At 36.4% G+C, this 16,666-nt stretch overlaps 4 protein-coding genes across 8 annotated transcripts; 2 read left to right on the forward strand and 2 right to left on the reverse strand.

Annotated features, from left to right (window-relative positions):
- Nucleotides 1-19: 19 nt before the first annotated feature.
- AT5G06970 (plant/protein (DUF810)) lies at nucleotides 20-8,561 on the reverse strand. The gene is made up of 27 exons (NM_120779.3): nucleotides 8,228-8,561; nucleotides 8,047-8,105; nucleotides 7,755-7,930; nucleotides 7,604-7,668; nucleotides 7,074-7,404; nucleotides 6,695-6,761; nucleotides 6,412-6,562; nucleotides 5,887-6,054; nucleotides 5,686-5,796; nucleotides 5,199-5,408; nucleotides 4,830-4,931; nucleotides 4,516-4,734; nucleotides 4,043-4,117; nucleotides 3,868-3,945; nucleotides 3,525-3,707; nucleotides 3,280-3,435; nucleotides 3,080-3,172; nucleotides 2,902-2,973; nucleotides 2,359-2,476; nucleotides 2,036-2,214; nucleotides 1,868-1,952; nucleotides 1,642-1,746; nucleotides 1,457-1,563; nucleotides 1,126-1,203; nucleotides 940-1,035; nucleotides 757-852; nucleotides 20-657 (listed from the first exon to the last, which is right to left on the reverse strand). The coding sequence occupies exons 2-27, from the start codon at nucleotides 8,052-8,054 to the stop codon at nucleotides 481-483; spliced, it is 3,306 nt and encodes a 1,101-aa protein (NP_196314.2). The 5' UTR covers nucleotides 8,055-8,105; nucleotides 8,228-8,561; the 3' UTR covers nucleotides 20-480.
- Nucleotides 8,562-9,169: 608 nt separating this feature from the next.
- On the forward strand, nucleotides 9,170-11,487 carry AT5G06980 (uncharacterized protein). Of its 5 annotated transcripts, none has more exons than NM_120780.4 (6): nucleotides 9,170-9,747; nucleotides 9,834-10,159; nucleotides 10,266-10,428; nucleotides 10,642-10,737; nucleotides 10,826-10,935; nucleotides 11,036-11,487. In NM_120780.4, exons 2-6 carry the CDS (start codon nucleotides 9,849-9,851, stop codon nucleotides 11,181-11,183), a joined length of 828 nt encoding a protein of 275 aa, NP_568176.1. In that variant the 5' UTR covers nucleotides 9,170-9,747; nucleotides 9,834-9,848; the 3' UTR covers nucleotides 11,184-11,487. The 5 variants fall into 5 exon arrangements, with proteins under 5 accessions (NP_568176.1, NP_001190246.1, NP_001190245.1 ...); NM_001203317.1 differs by having other exon boundaries at nucleotides 9,518-9,747; nucleotides 10,826-10,893; nucleotides 10,998-11,398; NM_001203316.1 differs by having other exon boundaries at nucleotides 9,518-9,747; nucleotides 10,269-10,428; nucleotides 10,998-11,398.
- Nucleotides 11,475-12,656, forward strand: AT5G06990 (MIZU-KUSSEI-like protein (Protein of unknown function, DUF617)). Its single transcript, NM_120781.3, has one exon. It carries the CDS (start codon nucleotides 11,749-11,751, stop codon nucleotides 12,532-12,534), a length of 786 nt encoding a protein of 261 aa, NP_196316.1. The 5' UTR covers nucleotides 11,475-11,748; the 3' UTR covers nucleotides 12,535-12,656.
- A 760-nt stretch (nucleotides 12,657-13,416) lies between these two features.
- Nucleotides 13,417-15,065, reverse strand: ST2B (sulfotransferase 2B). Its single transcript, NM_120782.4, has one exon. The coding sequence runs from the start codon at nucleotides 14,742-14,744 to the stop codon at nucleotides 13,701-13,703; it is 1,044 nt and encodes a 347-aa protein (NP_196317.2). The 5' UTR covers nucleotides 14,745-15,065; the 3' UTR covers nucleotides 13,417-13,700.
- Nucleotides 15,066-16,666: the final 1,601 nt, after the last annotated feature.

Raw genomic sequence — 16,666 nt, forward strand, 5'->3', positions numbered from 1 at the left:
CATTAATCTTATTTGAATGCTTAAGAATTATTAAGAGTTGTAAAATATAAGCCGACTAGATTATGATCAGAGAGGTTGATTTATTATTATAATTACTAATTAAATCATGGGGTCAGCAGGAGGCAGGAGCCGCACACCAAAAACCTTAAGAGTCTATTTTTCTTCATTCAAGAGTTTTACTGAATTTACGAACACGCTGGTCTGGTCCGGTCACAACATACTACTTTTACCGCAGAACCCAGACCAGAGCCCCATCTGGTCCCAGTTTGATGAAATTGATCGTAAACTACAAACATTTGTATAAAAAGCAAAGATAAGTCAAAAGAATGACACCTAAAACCCCTCAGGTAGTATTTCTCTGCAACCTGTACTTGTGAGAATCAATTATACAAATGATTTTGTTACTAAAGAAAAGACCGAAAGAAAGAAAGAAAGAAAGAGACGCAAATATGATCTGATCTGATTAGATCGGCGCATAGATTACCCGTGGGATCTTGGGATTTTGTACTGTTTTTTCAGAAACTGAGATGCCTCTGAATCGTTTCTGTGGCAAAGCACTCGTACCAATGTTTGGGTGTCCGCTCCAAGTTTGCCTTTTCCTCCTTGCTGCATCTCTAGACTGCTTCTAGACCTCAAGTCATCAATAAGCTCCCGTGTCTGTTGCGTAGTTAATATGCGAGTCAAAATACCGAACATTTGGTGGTAAAGAAAAGGTTAATGATGATATGAAAGAGGCTGGAGCAGTTTTATACTAACCTCATATCCGTGCAACTTTACAACAAGACGAACTCTGGCTACTTGGTTTTCAACCACTCCTCTCGGAAGTCCATCCCCACCAGAAATAAAGAATTCCTAGTAACACCCATACTCATATGAGCTTTAACGACACAGGCATTTCAGGCGGGCATAAAGATAAGATGACAGTTAAGAAAGAGTTACCTTTAAGACCTCTACATCTTCTTCTAACAGCTTTGACTCGCTTGGATGAAATACACGAGACGCGCCTCCATCTAATAGTACACGAAGCAACCCATCCTGGTAAATTTGAAATATTATCAATCAAAAGGCAAACACTTGAGAGCTTTCTATAATGTAAATAAACCCGACTGAGATTAAACTACATACAAGTGATGCTTGGAGCAGGCTGGTGACTATCCGATCCCTCAATGGCTCCATTATGACACTACATAGCTGTCCAAGTTCCTGGTCAAAGTAATTGGACATTTAATTTATCAATGTAGAGAAAAATGCCTTTTCTAATATTCATTGGTGCCAAAACGCCATATAAATCTAAAAATAGTCAAGGAATTTCATGCTCCAGTGACTTCTAGGTTCCATAGTTTTTAGACACCCTGAATCATGTTACCAGCACCTTGACTGTGGCGGTTCAGACTTCATGTAAACTGTAATGTCTGGCTCAGCTAAAAATTGCCTTGTCTAAGGGGAGACTTCTTACCGTGTCTAGGGCTTCGATTAATCCTTCCAATCTTGATTGAGAAACATTTGGCTTATACAAATTTTCAATAAATGGCTCCCTTAAATCGCAGAAGATAATCTTGGTTCCTGCAGTGTGAAAGAATCATGATTAATTTAACCCTTTGATAATGAATTTTTCAAGAATATAAACATACGACATCTCACCAGTAAACTCGCAAATACGATCCAGAGCTGCATTGATATCTTTTCTACTCCCCTCAAAAGATTCCTTCTGGTTAAAACTCTTGGATTTCTCAACCATAGATTTTCCTATCAATGTAGCCAAAATGGGAATGTATCATTCATGTGGCTAAGACAAAATACAATAAATGAGAATTTTTGTATTGGGAAATAAACTTCAGCATTGAATAAGCACATAGATGTTCCATACTGATGACAATCTTTTCACGAGGTTTTTTTGCTATCCAGCGTAGCCACATGCTGTCTTCTAACTTGCTCAGTTGACTAACAGCATACTGTGAAAAGCGTAAGAAAACGTTATCAATAGCAGCAACACTTAAAAATGATGCTTGAACTGAGGAAGCGAGTCTTGAATTACATGTAAAGTATTGAGCTGAACGCAAAGCATAGCGGTTGCAGGAACATCAATGTTAATCGACCTTCTCTCATCAAGGTGTTTTGAGTCGAATAGTTCCTTCTTAACAAAAACCTTGATTGCTGTTTCCTTCTTGTAACGAGTAAGAACAGGTACAGGTGGAACCAAATCATCCTTGCTAGCTGAAATGGATAAAATCCGATACCAGAATTTTCCAGTAGACAAAAAACAATGTCCAGGTTACGGAAGATAAAAGCTCATAAAAATATAAGTTGGAGTTTAGAACTTCAAAGCTCGGAAGCAGAGTTCAGTCAGATTGTACATACCTAGCTTCTCCATGACATGGTTAGTATATACTTGAAATGCATTGTCAATGCCACGAAATAAAGCACTTAGTTCAATGGATCTCATTGGAACTTTCAGCGCAAAAAATTGATCAACAGTCTGCATCAAAGTGTATTCAAAACACTAATTAGACAAGCTCTTATAAGTGGAGACTGTGGACTTAATTAGACAAGCTCTTATAAGTGGAGACTGTGGAGTCATATTGCTTACTGAGATCAAAATATGCTTCTACAAGAAACAAAGATATCACAGCTCCGTTCAATACAGTTTTGACACAGACACAGCTTCATTCAAGTCTAATAATCTTTCTCATGTAGAATAACTGGGAACTAAGTAAACTTTATTTTCAACAAGGGTCACAGCAAATTGAACAACCTATCTAAGGAAGCTCAACAAAGATAAACCTATGCCTTAAGCAACTGATGAGACTCAGAGGATCTAGTAAAACATGTGCTCCAAACCAATAAAATATACATATGCTACTACGAAAAAGATACAGAAAAAGTGGATCATAGGACCCCTACCTCTTCTACAATCCTGAAAACTTCGACAATTGAGCTCCCATACCGCTGTTGAGGTGATATTGGGTCCCAATGCTATACAGAAAAGTTAAGAAGCGTTATGGTTTGAAAAAAAAAAGTTGTATCAAAAGACAGATAAAGCAATTCTTCGAAAGATCAGTAAAGGAACACCAAATCTCACCTCTTGTTTATAAGCTCGCTCCACCCAGCTTAAAATTCTCCCCAGTTGTGAATTGATCCATCTCAAAACCAATGTGCCAGAGAGGGATTCGACCTAAATTATTGAGAAATATTATAGCCAACGTGATTGTCGCTGAATTTGAACCTGTTTATAAGGTGGCTTAACCCATGCGTCTTAGATTTCAAAGTAAAACATCTGACCTCATATGGAATTAATTTTTTGAAGTAAGGTCCACTTGTATCCTCTCCGCAGACAGAAGTCATTAACTCCAGTAAATATTGCTCAAGGCTATCAGCCGCAGGAAAAACAGAGACAGCGTCCTCAGTCAAGTGTTCAGCACCATCAAGAAAAGGTTTCTGAAATAAAATACAAATTCAAGATGTCATTAATGACTGAGATGTAGTAACCAAAAAGTAATAAGATGGGACGCTAGCATCAAGCTTACCAACTTGTTCCCATAAAGCTTGTGAATAAGGGATGCAGAAAACGCAATTGCCTGTGGGTGCCTCTGAGATAAAATTGGCATAAAGATGGTAGAGTCCTTTTTCATAAGTTTCTTAGTCTCCTCAGCAAGCAATGCCAAATGGTGCTCATTATTTCTGTCTGATCTATCAATGGCAAGTGACATCTGTAAATTTGCAAAAATCAGCCCCATTATACCCTCCATAATATTATGCGTCAAATTGTTCACAATGGAATCAGAATTTGCTCAATTCTTAGAATGGGCATAAATAAGAACTGATATGTTATCGTTGGTCGAACATCTAGAAGATTGGTATAACACTTACCCTTGTGAACGTATTCTTGATGGAAGATAAAACGTAGGATTCAATTTGCTCTCGATCTGAAGAGTTAGAATGCATCGCCTGTAGAGAAAAATGACAATCATTCTCAGTTACAAGTACAAAAGTCATGTTGGGGAAACTATGTCACCATCGCTCCATTAAAAAGCAGGTAACATACTCGATCAGATTCCTCCAACAAGAGCCTCCAAGTTATCATTGCAACTGTGACTGTATCCTCCATGACAAGTGAACCCTGAAATGTAGATAAAAATAACAAAATATCTAACTTCAATGGTATAAATAGAGAAAAAGAAATTGCTTGCAATAGAAATGTATTTAGAAGTAAGATAGATATAGGGAGCCTGAGGTGGACATACTCTTATTTGGATTTATGTATGATATATAAATTTAAGTGTGATATATTCATGTGTGACATACATATGGAATAGTTGGACATATTAAACAATGCGTCAATTTTCTGGACACTACTGAGACTAATGTGTCCATTTGATGTAAAAAACACAATATCACATAAAGCAAGAGTACAGCTCACTAGACAAAGTAAAAGAAGATGGCTAATCCTATATACGAATTACTGTAATTGAATTGAAAGCAACTAATGTGTCTGAACGCATTTGTTTTAGATAAAACCTCGGCAAAATGCAGATGGTAGTCGCCCAGCTGCTTATCGGCCCAACTCCGTATAGGTGACAAGAAGGACTCCAGGAAGGATATCTCTTCATTATCAACCCTACACTTCAAGGTTTTCAAGTGTAAACGCTCTTGAGGCCCTCGTTGTTCTTTTAGTGGGATCTTCTTCAGCTGCTGAATAGCATGTCGCAGAAGTCCTCGTTCACTAGTAATGACATACTGCAACCACACAACACACTCATAAGCTACCGTAAAACTTCCCAGCTGAAGCATCAATATCGTTACAATAAAGAAAATATCTAATCCATCATTACCTGTCGAAACAAAACCCAAGCATAGCATGTGTAATGGATGGTCTCTGTAATTCCGAGAACACGCCATGTTGACTTCAAAAGCTCAAGAATTTCTTCAACTTCCTAAAATAAAATAACAAAGGTTACTTTATGAACATTTCATAGTAACAGAAACAATAAACTGTAAGGCAACTTGTCAAGAATTTCTTTCTGGTAATGTATATGGGAATTATAATATGATGGAAAAACAAAACAGAGGAATCTAAGCAGCTCAAAGAGTGTCAGCTGATAAAAAGAACAAAAACCTTTCAAATCAATATGATTTTTAAATGACCAAGAATATTGCTTCTGGAAAATGTATTCAATAAAATTTTGACAGAATTCACAGACCTCTGTGAGCTTCCCATCATTCAATATGTCAAAGACACAGAGAAGCAATTTTTCATATAGTCTGACATTCAAATGATAGCCATCAGCCCAATGGCAGACTTCACCCGTCAAATCACCACGAGCCGGTCTCTCAGCAAGTGAGATAGCAACTTCTCTAAGAGATTTTAAACATTCTGCTCTTTGCACTTCTCCAGCTGAGGATGGAAGAGACTATAAATAGAAAGGAAAGTAAAAGAGAAGTCAAAAAACATATCATGAAATCACTAAATGTAAGAAAATTCAGTTATTATGGGATAAAAGCCAATAGAGACAACTGCCAGAAAAAAAAGACGCTAAGCCATTTTTTTCCACAAAGAATAACCCATCTTAACCTTTGGATGATATTATGCCACACCCTTAAAGAAAAGACCTAAAAATACCCACTTCCGATATCTGATGTCTACACAATATAATAGATCACATAAACATAATAAGGTGGAAAAAATACCTCTGATTCTTCAATCCTTAGCAGAAGACTCTTCAGGTCAGTTGCCTTACGACCTGATTCTCCAAATCCAACAACTGGATTGTTAATGAGCCCCTCTGCTAACATGTTTAACTGAAATACCAAAACATTAATAGATGATAGGACCAAATACTAAAAGAAAGTACTCAATATTACACTCAGATGTGAAAAGGTGGTCTTTACCTGCCTTTTCTGCCAGCGTAAGTATGCTTTCTTGTCAGAGAACTCGGTACGAGACACGCAACATAGCAATTCTAAAGGCACCAGGAGGCTGTCCATTCTTTTGCCAACTTTTCCCGCTAGGGCATTAAGCAACCCTTGTCTTGTTCTGATGTCCATGGCCTCAGAAATCTGTATGAGCCGAAAATATTAATTGTCGTATACAGAACAAACACATAAAGTAGGCTAACTGAGAATCATATGGTAGTGCAGGCAACAGCGCCAAAAACATAATACAATACATTGACATATGGAAAGAGTAAACTGACAAACGAAGCGAAAAATGTCCAAGCGCATACTAAAAAATCAATGAAGCAGAGACATTTGGCATACAAAAATGAGGGCATCTTAACATGGTAATTACATAAGAACAACTTTACAAGAAAAGATAGAGTAGTAAATATGTAATTCCATGCTCTGACAAACCATATATGCCTCAACAACAGAGATAAAAAAGTAACAGTAAGAGAGAAAGAGAGAGGGAGTGACCTCCATTTGGCCCCGCATCATTTCTAAAAGAGAAACCAATCCTGATGAGCTCTGAGATTGAGAAACACTCTCACTTTTGCGACCAAGCTTCTTAATCAGCCTAGACCTGCTTTTCTCCTTCTTTTTCTCTTTTGATGGTACTATGAGACCTCTACATGATGAAAAAATACATGTTGAAAACATATGAAAGAGAAATTATATCAGTAAGGATGTGACTAATATTATAAGCACACCTCAACTGAACAAAGAAAGTAAAAAGTAAGCAAGACAATATTCTGTATACCCTGAAGCTCCAGCGCAAGCCAAAAGTATTTCAAATGCAGTTTCACGGAGATCATCATCGGTAATACCTGAAACAGAAATACATTGCAACTTTCTTAATAAATCAGCAGGGCCTTGACTTTTCATAGGTGTGGGTGTACTACTTATGGTCCAGTCGTAGTTAGCTCTGGCTACTGGATGGTATAAGCAATGATAATTTTACAAGTACTCCTTTAGTTTCTCGAACTAAAATGCCCTGTCCATAAATAATAAATTACCAAGTCTACAAATGCACGTATGATCTGAATAATTTTATGAGGTTATTCAATGGAATGACAGTAACAATAGTATTCCTTTATCAAATTTACTTCTTAAAGATATGCATTTTCCAAAAATATTACCAGTCGCAAAGGAGGGCAGTCTTGGCACAAGATCAGCAGCATCATTTGCAGTCCGCCTAGAGATCCTGAAATTACCAACTTCATCAAGATCATCATCGTCTTCAAAATCATCAATGTCATCAACAGTCAGCTCTTGAGCTTTTGGTGAATCAAAAGATTCTGATCGCATCAATGGTGGCGCAGATGGTGACTCACACCACTCGGGATTTGTAACCATGGGAGAAGATGAGGAAATTAATACAGGAATAGGCGGTGGGGCCCTTTTTGGAGGTGAGCCAGAAGATTCAGGAATTGTAGCCAAAAAGAATTCATCAGCAGTACCCACGCTGTTCTGAAATATACATAAGACTCAAGCATTTAGAAAATGACTTATATAAGTCGATGGAGAAGGAGTCCGTTATATGTTAATAGCAAAAGGTTTTCCAGAAATGAACAGGCATTATCCTAGAAACTGTTGCAAGCAACTCCTAGTAATGCTTAACAAAAGTTAGAAGTATCAATTAAGAAAGCAATATGTTACATGTACACACCATATAAGGCAATCCAATGTGATCATGATAGTCCCGAATCGCTTCAGCGAGTTCGAGCATTCCACCTAAATTGAAACAATACACACTATTAATCTGAAAGAAAAAAAACAGAACGATCACGAAAACAAAAGAAGAAAGAAGCTAGTAGTACCTTTCTTAGCACAGTTAATGACATAATCAACACTAACTTGATCTAAATCAACATCGTCAAGAGTCACAGCACCAGGAGGCATTATAACTTTCTTGATTAAGCTACCAGCCAACATAAAATCCAATAGCTTCCGCCTATCCCGGCGATATCTCTGAAGAATCTCGACAGCATTTTCTCTATACACGCAAGAAAATACAACAGCACATCGATCAAAATGCAATAGCAATAAAACGAAGAAGATTGTACAGTAGCCCAAAAACAAAATCAAAAGAAGAAGAAGAAAGAAACATACTCTTCCATCTCGATCCAGCTGCAATAATAGTCACACGGATTCTCAGATTTCCAATTGACCTGTGAAATCAAAAGCCACGAATCAGTAAATCAAATCGAATCAAGTCTACTTCAAGTACGAGAACTAGAGACTACATTTGAATGCAGATTTAGTTTTAGAAGTAGAGTTTAACTGAACTAACCAATCATTTTATCAGATTCCTCGCAAACACCGGAATTATCCAAAGGAAGGATTGATTTAGTGAGAATTTAGAGACGACTGAATACGAATATGATCTGGTAAATGTAGATGAATGAACTGTTTTGGAGAACTTCGAGCAGAAATTTCGAGGTGGTGATGAGCAAATCTAGAGAATGCGCCGGGGCCGAAAGATCTATCTGTATATTATTATTTGGGAAAAACAAAATGAAGCTGATTTGTCTCAACTTTAATTTACTCTATCTCCCTAATTTTCTTTCTTTGACTTCTTTTGTTATTCCAGAACACCGAATTTGTCAAAATTGAAGTCTCAACTTCATTCATAGTGAAGAAAATATACTATGGGAGTATAATATTAATTTTCATTACTGATTTTAAGTAATTAGATAATTATTTAGCTTTTTAGTATTCCTAAATCTTATTTCTTAATGAAGATTTGAATTAATTTGGAAATCTTAAAAAGATTAATGTTATTCAATTATCACTGATTTTAATATTACAAGTTGAAATTCCTATGCTTTTCACTAATGATATGAATATTGGGCCCTCATGGGCCACCTTCTTCCTAAACTTATCTTCTTTACTTCTTTCACAAGCCTTGTATACAAGGGCAATTGCCTCCACATGAATAAACAAGAAACCTCACAAGAACTTCTATGTTTTTTTGACATGGTATCAGATTAGCCAACACATCTTTCCACATTGTTTATGTTTTCGAATTTTGGACCGAACTGGATATAAACATAGATTTTGTCAAGCCCATATGATTTTTTGTCAGGCCCACTATATCATATATTAACCTTACGAAGTAACAAGCAAAACTGGATTAACCACTTTACCTATAAGATCGTCGGCAGCTGGGTGGATTTTCAAAATACCTCCTATAAAGGACCTAAACCAATTTCCAGTTTTAAAAGTTTTGCTTAAGAGAGTGAGAGCCTGAGAGGAACATTATCCACTGCATCCCCATGAGACCATGGGTCCCACTCCACCGCAAAACAGTCTGTCACGTGTCATCACCTCCCTATACCTACAGGACACGTGTCTACACCAAATCGAGTGAACATGTGACGTGTCGTCACCAAACCTGAGCCGCTAACCACTGCCTGATCTGGAGGGTATATCCGTAACTTAAAATCCTTTTGTCGTCTACCCGTAAACAGACAACTTTTAAGAACTACAAAAACGTACAAGTTGGCCAGTTGTGTCTTGCAAGATTTAATTAATTTTAATTCAAGTGCCGACCTCACACAGAAAAAGATATGTTTAACACGTGGACCAATGAAAGAGTTGCTTTAGATGGAGGAGTAATCTAAGCCACAAATCTCGTTTGTGAATTCTAAGCCACTAACTAAAGTTCAAACTCACGCGCTCTCCACTTCCTCTCTTCAACTTGCTTCTTTGTCTTCTCTCTCTTTCCTCCTTCGCACTCACAAATCTACAGAAGATAGAAGAAGATAGACTCATAATCTTTTGGATTTGGATTTAGATCTGATCATAAAGGTGACTTCTTTTGATTATTTTATTCTTAAGAATTCAAATGTTTTTCTCCTGTTGGTTGCTGAATATAGTGAGTGACTTGTTAGCAGGTTAAAGTATCATTCATGGATCGTTATTCGAGGAGGAATTTAGAGGATCTTGTTGTGCCTAACTATCAAGAGACATCAGATTCGTACCCTTCTCCTGATATGTGGGGTACTGGATGGAGCATGAACTCTTCAGAAGCTGCTGAGAAATGTTTTGATTATGATGTGATTCACAATGGTTTCAGTGGAGGATTATACAGTCAGATGGAGATGGATATGGGAACTAGTGAACAAGTAGAAGAAGAAACTAAGAAGTTAAAGGCTAGTGGTTGTTTTGACCGTTCGCTTCATGATTTTGATGAAATCCAACACATGGATGACATGTTCTTGTAAGAAATTGTTTATATATCACATAAAAAAAAAAAAAAATCTATATAGTTTTTCGATGTTTATATTTTTGTGTCTCTCTCTTTTTGTTTCCGGTTTTGACTGAAGAAGTTCCATTTTGGAGGATGTTCCAGGGAATGAGAATTTTCTTTCTTTCAAGGAGTCGGATAATAACAACAGCTCCAGTTCCTCCTATCTCGACACAACTGATGGCAGGGAAGTCCCTTTGTTCCATTACAACTGGGAAACTTGTCAAGATATGCCACTTATGGTAAGAATCGACTCTTTTGATATACTAGCAATGTTAAATAGTAGAAAAGAGAAACTAAGTGATTGACAAATCTTGTTGAATTCAGTAGACTCTTGGGATTAGTCTGGTTTTGGATTTTGGTCTGAGATCTCTCGGTTATGTGTTTGACTATTGTTGTTCCAAGTGAGATAATAGTAAAGATGTTAATGATCTTGGAACATTCTTTTGGTTAAGGAGGAGGATGCACCTATGAATCTGTGTGAGGAGAACAAGGAGGAGGCATCTGCTGAAGAAGTTGTGTTGCAGGATCTACAAAGGGCTACAGAAATGGTGAGTGTGGTGATTTGATCTAGCCTATATAATCTTCTTTGAGATTTGATCTGTCTTGTAACAGACTTTTACATTCTTCTTCTTATAGTTGACTGATGATACCCGCAAGTGCTTCCGCGATACCTTTTACCGGCTTGCAAAGAACTCACAACAGAAGTCAGACTCCAACTCGGATGAGTTCCTTGAGGATAGAACCAGGTAAAGAGAGCTTTTTTCATTAATCATACTTTGCTTAAAAATGGACTCATCACCTTCAATAGTTCTAATGACTCATCACCATCTATGACGTTTTTGTCAGTAGGGAAACTGAATTTGAAACCAAACTCAATCGACAGAGCCGTGGCCAATCTCACATTCAACAAGATGGAATCCAACATGAGAAATATGCCTCCACCGAAGAGACTTTCTTCTGTTCAAGGATAAGAGAGTTTCATCATATTTGGTAATACCATATGTGTATATAATATATATGTGTGTGTGTATGTGTGCTTGGCTTGACTTTTTCCAAGCTTCAGTTTTGATCTGTTTCATTAGACTCTGACTCTGCTTCTGGATTTCCAATTTCTTATGCTATATGTTATTTACCGAGTGAACCTGTGAATGTACATTACCCCATGTAGAATCTGTTGTTTCAATGTATCAAAAAAGATATTCTTCAGACCTTTTGTTAATTTGTTGATAAGAGGAGACACAGAAACATATCTAAGTGGGAAACGACCTTGGGAAACAGCAAAGCAGAGGAATTAGTCTTATACCAGCAAACATAAACATCAAATACCAAAACAAACACAAGTCAATTTCAATATCACCCGACCATAAACTAGAACCGGCGAACTCAAATATAAATTATCTAAGAAGAAAGTCTCTGACTCACGTTTGCATATTAAATAGGGATATAATATGAACTCAAACGTGCGTTCCATTAGTTTCTAAAGATTGTATAAAGATTTGGTCTTTACTCTTAACAAACAAAACATTTCAGTCTGAGAAAACTCTTAACGTTTTTTTGTAATGGCAACACCACCGTTAACGCCAAGAATGATGACTCCAACAACAATGTCGCCTCTCGGGAGTCCAAAGTCGAAGAAGTCAACGGCGACGGTACGACCGGAGATCACGTTGGAGCAACCATCTGGAAGAAACAAAACAACCGGCTCCAAATCGACGAAACTCTTCCGACGTGTTAGGTCTGTGTTCAGATCACTTCCGATCATGTCTCCGATGTGTAAATTTCCCGTAGGAGGAGGAGGAAGACTCCACGAGAATCACGTTCATGGAGGAACACGTGTCACGGGAACGTTGTTTGGTTACCGCAAAACGCGTGTGAATCTAGCGGTTCAAGAGAATCCGCGTTCTTTACCGATTCTTTTATTGGAGTTAGCGATTCCAACGGGGAAACTTCTTCAAGATCTTGGAGTCGGTTTAGTGAGAATCGCGTTGGAATGCGAGAAGAAACCGAGCGAGAAAACCAAAATCATTGACGAACCGATTTGGGCGTTGTATTGTAACGGTAAGAAATCTGGTTATGGTGTGAAGAGACAACCAACGGAAGAGGATCTTGTGGTGATGCAGATGCTTCATGCTGTGTCGATGGGAGCTGGTGTTTTACCGGTGAGCAGTGGCGCGATCACGGAGCAAAGCGGCGGAGGAGGAGGAGGACAACAAGAAGGAGATTTGACGTATATGAGAGCACATTTCGAGAGAGTGATTGGGTCAAGAGACTCCGAGACGTATTACATGATGAATCCTGATGGGAACAGTGGACCTGAGCTTAGTATCTTTTTCGTGAGGGTTTAATAAAACGACGTCACTTTAGGGGAAACATAAAAACTTCATTTTTCTCTATTTATTTTTCCTGTTGATTTTGTTTCTTTTGGTATTCTTCTTTTCTAATTTGGTAAATTATTCGAAATGATTTGTTGGTGATGTGTATACATGAAATATATATATACTACATCTTCTGTGGCTATTAGGGAAATCTCTTTGGATATGCAAATATGTGTAGATGATAATTAATGCAAGTTTGGTTAGCAAATTTCTAATTGTATTCTAGGTGTCGATGTGTCTAATCTGAGTTTTCGGTTATAAAAATCGAATGAAAATGGAATAACATTCAACTCATTTTATTTGATGCTTTGGTTCGTTAGTTTCTAAAATATTTACATTTGAACTAGTTTATCCTATTTTTGTGTGGATTTGGTATTGGTTAGACACTTTAATTTGTAAAATAATTATCGTGAAACCTTGTAATGGTCTGAAAGAAAGTTATAATATATATGTGTTTAAATTCTTAAATGGTACTTAACTATTTATTTTGATCCGAATCATTTGTAATTTACTTCAACACAAATCTCGTGTTTATTGATTGCTCAACAACCCCCTCCGTTTAGCTATAGCTAAATTCTTCAATTCTCTCGGTGACATGATGTTGACATTGATCATTGTGGTTCAGTGTTGTATTTACTACTAGTGCACAATTATTTTGTACTTACTCATTAATCGATTTCATGCCATAAATATTAGTTAACAACGAAAAATAAGATTGGAAAACAAAGAAAATCATGCTATGTTTTTATGATCAAAGAAAAGAAAAAATAAATAAAAAAGTAAAAACATGTGATTAGATCCAATTATACATAATCCATTAGTAAGAAAATATCCATGAAAAAAAAAAAAGTCCATGAAATACATAAACATATGAAGTATAAAATTTATTCATATTTGTCAATACATTTAGCTACATACATGCATGAACAATAATAATACGCTAGAACAAATAAAACATAATGGCAAACACAAACGACATATAGTAAAATAGAAATAAAAACGACAAATTAACTAAAGTGTGGACGTTACGTTGCATCATTGTCCATCTGTAACAATAATACAACTGCCTTCACTTAACTTAAAACTTTTATAGGCCCTCAAAACAGGAGTATAAATGTGGGCAGGTGGCCTCATATTTAACTCAATCTGAAAGTGAGACCAGATCCAGCTAACTTGTCATCCACTAAGGCTGACAATCTTTCCACTTGTGATGGCGACAAATAGTTAACCAAATCACTCACTTCTCCTTTCCTAAACAAGAACCGGTTCTCATAGTTCTGGATCAATTTGCTTGACTTGTTCACCTCCAACTTCTTCAGATTCTCAAAGCTACACAGATCAGCGATAGCTTTCACAACTCCCTTTTGTTCCTCTTCTTCGGTGAAAGGAAGTCCTAAGAAACTTGCTAGCTTCTTCAAGTTGGTCTCGATGTCTTCTTTGAGATCCTCGTACTTTAAAAATAAGACTTTCTCTGGCCTCTTCAAGCTCTCTCTCCAGTATCCCAACATGTGTTCCCAAAACGGGCCAAATCCGATCAGTAATCCCCGGCAATATAGATCAAAAGCTTCGTCTAGCAAGACTGCGCTCACTGACTCGGAAGTGATGTTGTTGATGTAATGCCACATGGAGATGAATGTGTCAAACGGGTTCCGGCACAGGTACACAACCTTCACACTGGGATTCTCGACCGAATCCTTAAGGGCACCGAACGGTACGTGGGTTGCGAATGTTCTTGGACTGGCTAGACCCGAGAGATCGGGAACATTTCCGTTGGCGTAAAGCTTGTACTCGAAGAAAGGTACGAGGTCGTGAGGGTTGGATGTGAGAAGAGGGTGGTCGGAACTTGATGAGGAAACCGGATCAAACCGATGACGGGTAAGGATGGTGAAAGTTAAAGCTTTTAACCAGGTTGTGCCAGATTTAGGTATGGTGGCGAGGACAACGTCGTCTGGAAGGGACTGAAAATGTTTTTGGAAAGACGTGATAGCTTGAATCTCCTTAGCTTGGCACCGAAACCCTTGGAATAAGTAAAGGTAACGATTTCTCCGTCCTCTCTCCTTAGGAAGAGAGTCCAACATCTCTTGGAACTCGTAGCTTAGCCCTTCTTCTTCTTGGCCTTCGCTTTTGCCTTCCTTAAGGAGCTCGGGCTTGTGACACATGGAGAAACTTGGGATCGCCATTGGAATGCTCTTTATGCTTGACTATAGAAAATGTTTCTTTTAATGGAATATTTGTGTTTGGTGTAAGATTTCGTGAGGAAGTTGGGTGTTTATATAATAGCCCAAAATGCATGAGATGATGCGTTGTGAAGAGAAGAGAGCAGCCTCACTTAATCGAAATCTTGTTTTCCTTCCTTTTAATAGTAACGACGAGTCATTATCTATTCTCTCTACCTAGAACCTACTAGTCTCCACAGAGTTAAAAGGTCTGATTGGCTCTCCACTATCACCCGCAAACACTACTTATTAGTATCTTTTTTTCGAGGATTTCATAAAACGACGTCACTTTAGGGTAAACAAATTGAGAAACTACATTACGTCATTTTTCGATTTGTTTTACTTTTTCTGTTGAATTTATTTTTGGTATTCTTTTTTTAAAAAAAATTTGGTAGATTATTCGAAATGATTTGTTGGTGATGCTTATACATGAATATATAATTCATCTTATGTGGCTGTAAGTAAGAGAAATCTCTTTGGAAATGCAAATATGTGTAGAAGATAACGTAAGTTGGTTGGCATTGTATCCAGGGGTCGGTGTGTCCAATCTAATTTTTCCATTTATTTTTAGTTTAGTTTATGAAATATAAAAATTGAATGAAACGGAATAACATTCGACACATTTTGATTCGGTATTTGATTGGTTACATTTTCTAAAATACTAGTACTTAAGAAATTTTAGAGTTGAACTAGTTTATCTTAATTATTTGTGTGGGTTTGGTATTGGTTACACTTTATTGCTATAAGAAAGAAAATTGTGAAACCGTGTAATGTTTTGAAATAACATTTCTATATGTGTTTGAATTCTAAAATGGGTTTTAATTAGAGCATCTCCATTGGTTTAGGTACCCATTTGGATATCTCAACACAAAATATTACTATATTTTAATATTGTATAATTATACATTAAATTTTTAACTTTAAACTAAGAAATGAACCAATTAAAGAAGACATGTGTAAAGAAGGGTTCTTATTAGTATATCAAATGTTTTTTTTTTTTCAAACGATCAAAGGTTCTTTTATCTCTTTATCTTTCATAGTTTTTTTCATTTTTTTTATTATTTTAGTGGAAGGTACCTCATTGATATATACCCCCAATAGAAATGTCCTAATTGTTTTTTTAATTAATCATTTTTCTGTTCGTGAATTTTTGCCTAGAGATTTTACATTGAAAATTTGAAAAGATCTTTAAACGTACATATATAATGGTCACAAACTAATCTATTCACGATCAATTGATTTTCGAATTGAAAATCTACAAAATCAAACATAATCTTTTCAAAGTCTATAGTTTTTGACCTACATAAAATTTATTACAAGTTTTAGAGTGAAATTTGGTTCGAGATAAATTGATGAAAACAATCATCTCAAAAAATGTTTGGATATAGCATTGAAAATTTGAAAAAATCTAAAATTAATTTATTCATTACCAATTAGTTTTAAGTGAACAATTTGTGATTTCTCATGCCAATACTTCAAGTTTCATTAAAAATTTGTCTGATATTTGTAATTTACTTGTTTGTCTTTTATTTGCATAGTTTAAATCTCGTGTTTATTGATTGCTCAACAACCCACTCCGTTTCGTCATAGCTAAATTCTTCTCTCATTGACATTAATCATTGTGGTTCAGTCTCGTATTTACTACTATAGCACAATTATCGTGTACTTGCTCATATACAGATTTCATACCATAAATATTGGTTAAAATAGAAAAATAAGACTGGAAACAAAAAAAAATCGTGCTAATATATAGGTTTTATTGTCGACATGCTATATTGTTCTCAAGCTTCAAAAGAAAACAAAAGAAGTATATATATATATATATATATATATATAAGTAAAAACATGTGGTTAGATCCAATGATCCATGATCCATCGTCTTAGTA

The sequence above is a fragment of the Arabidopsis thaliana genome, chromosome 5 (genome assembly GCF_000001735.4).
Source record: "Arabidopsis thaliana chromosome 5, partial sequence".
NCBI classification, from domain to species: domain Eukaryota; kingdom Viridiplantae; phylum Streptophyta; class Magnoliopsida; order Brassicales; family Brassicaceae; genus Arabidopsis; species Arabidopsis thaliana.

Bases quoted from the DNA above. Each gene is read 5' to 3' on its own strand.
- AT5G06970 (NM_120779.3), bottom strand. The intron at 1,747-1,867 runs GTATGGAACATC...CTACATTGATAG, and splicing joins TCGTGAAAAGATTGTCATCA to GAAAATCTATGGTTGAGAAA. The intron at 1,204-1,456 runs GTAAGAAGTCTC...TACTTTGACCAG, and splicing joins TAATCGAAGCCCTAGACACG to GAACTTGGACAGCTATGTAG.
- AT5G06980 (NM_001203316.1), top strand. From the start codon at position 9,849: ATGGATCGTTATTCGAGGAGGAATTTAGAGGATCTTGTTGTGCCTAAC. The intron at 10,429-10,641 runs GTAAGAATCGAC...CTTTTGGTTAAG, and splicing joins GTCAAGATATGCCACTTATG to GAGGAGGATGCACCTATGAA. The intron at 10,936-10,997 runs GTAAAGAGAGCT...CACCTTCAATAG, and splicing joins TTCCTTGAGGATAGAACCAG to TTCTAATGACTCATCACCAT.
- AT5G06990 (NM_120781.3), top strand. From the start codon at position 11,749: ATGGCAACACCACCGTTAACGCCAAGAATGATGACTCCAACAACAATG.
- ST2B (NM_120782.4), bottom strand. From the start codon at position 14,744: ATGGCGATCCCAAGTTTCTCCATGTGTCACAAGCCCGAGCTCCTTAAG.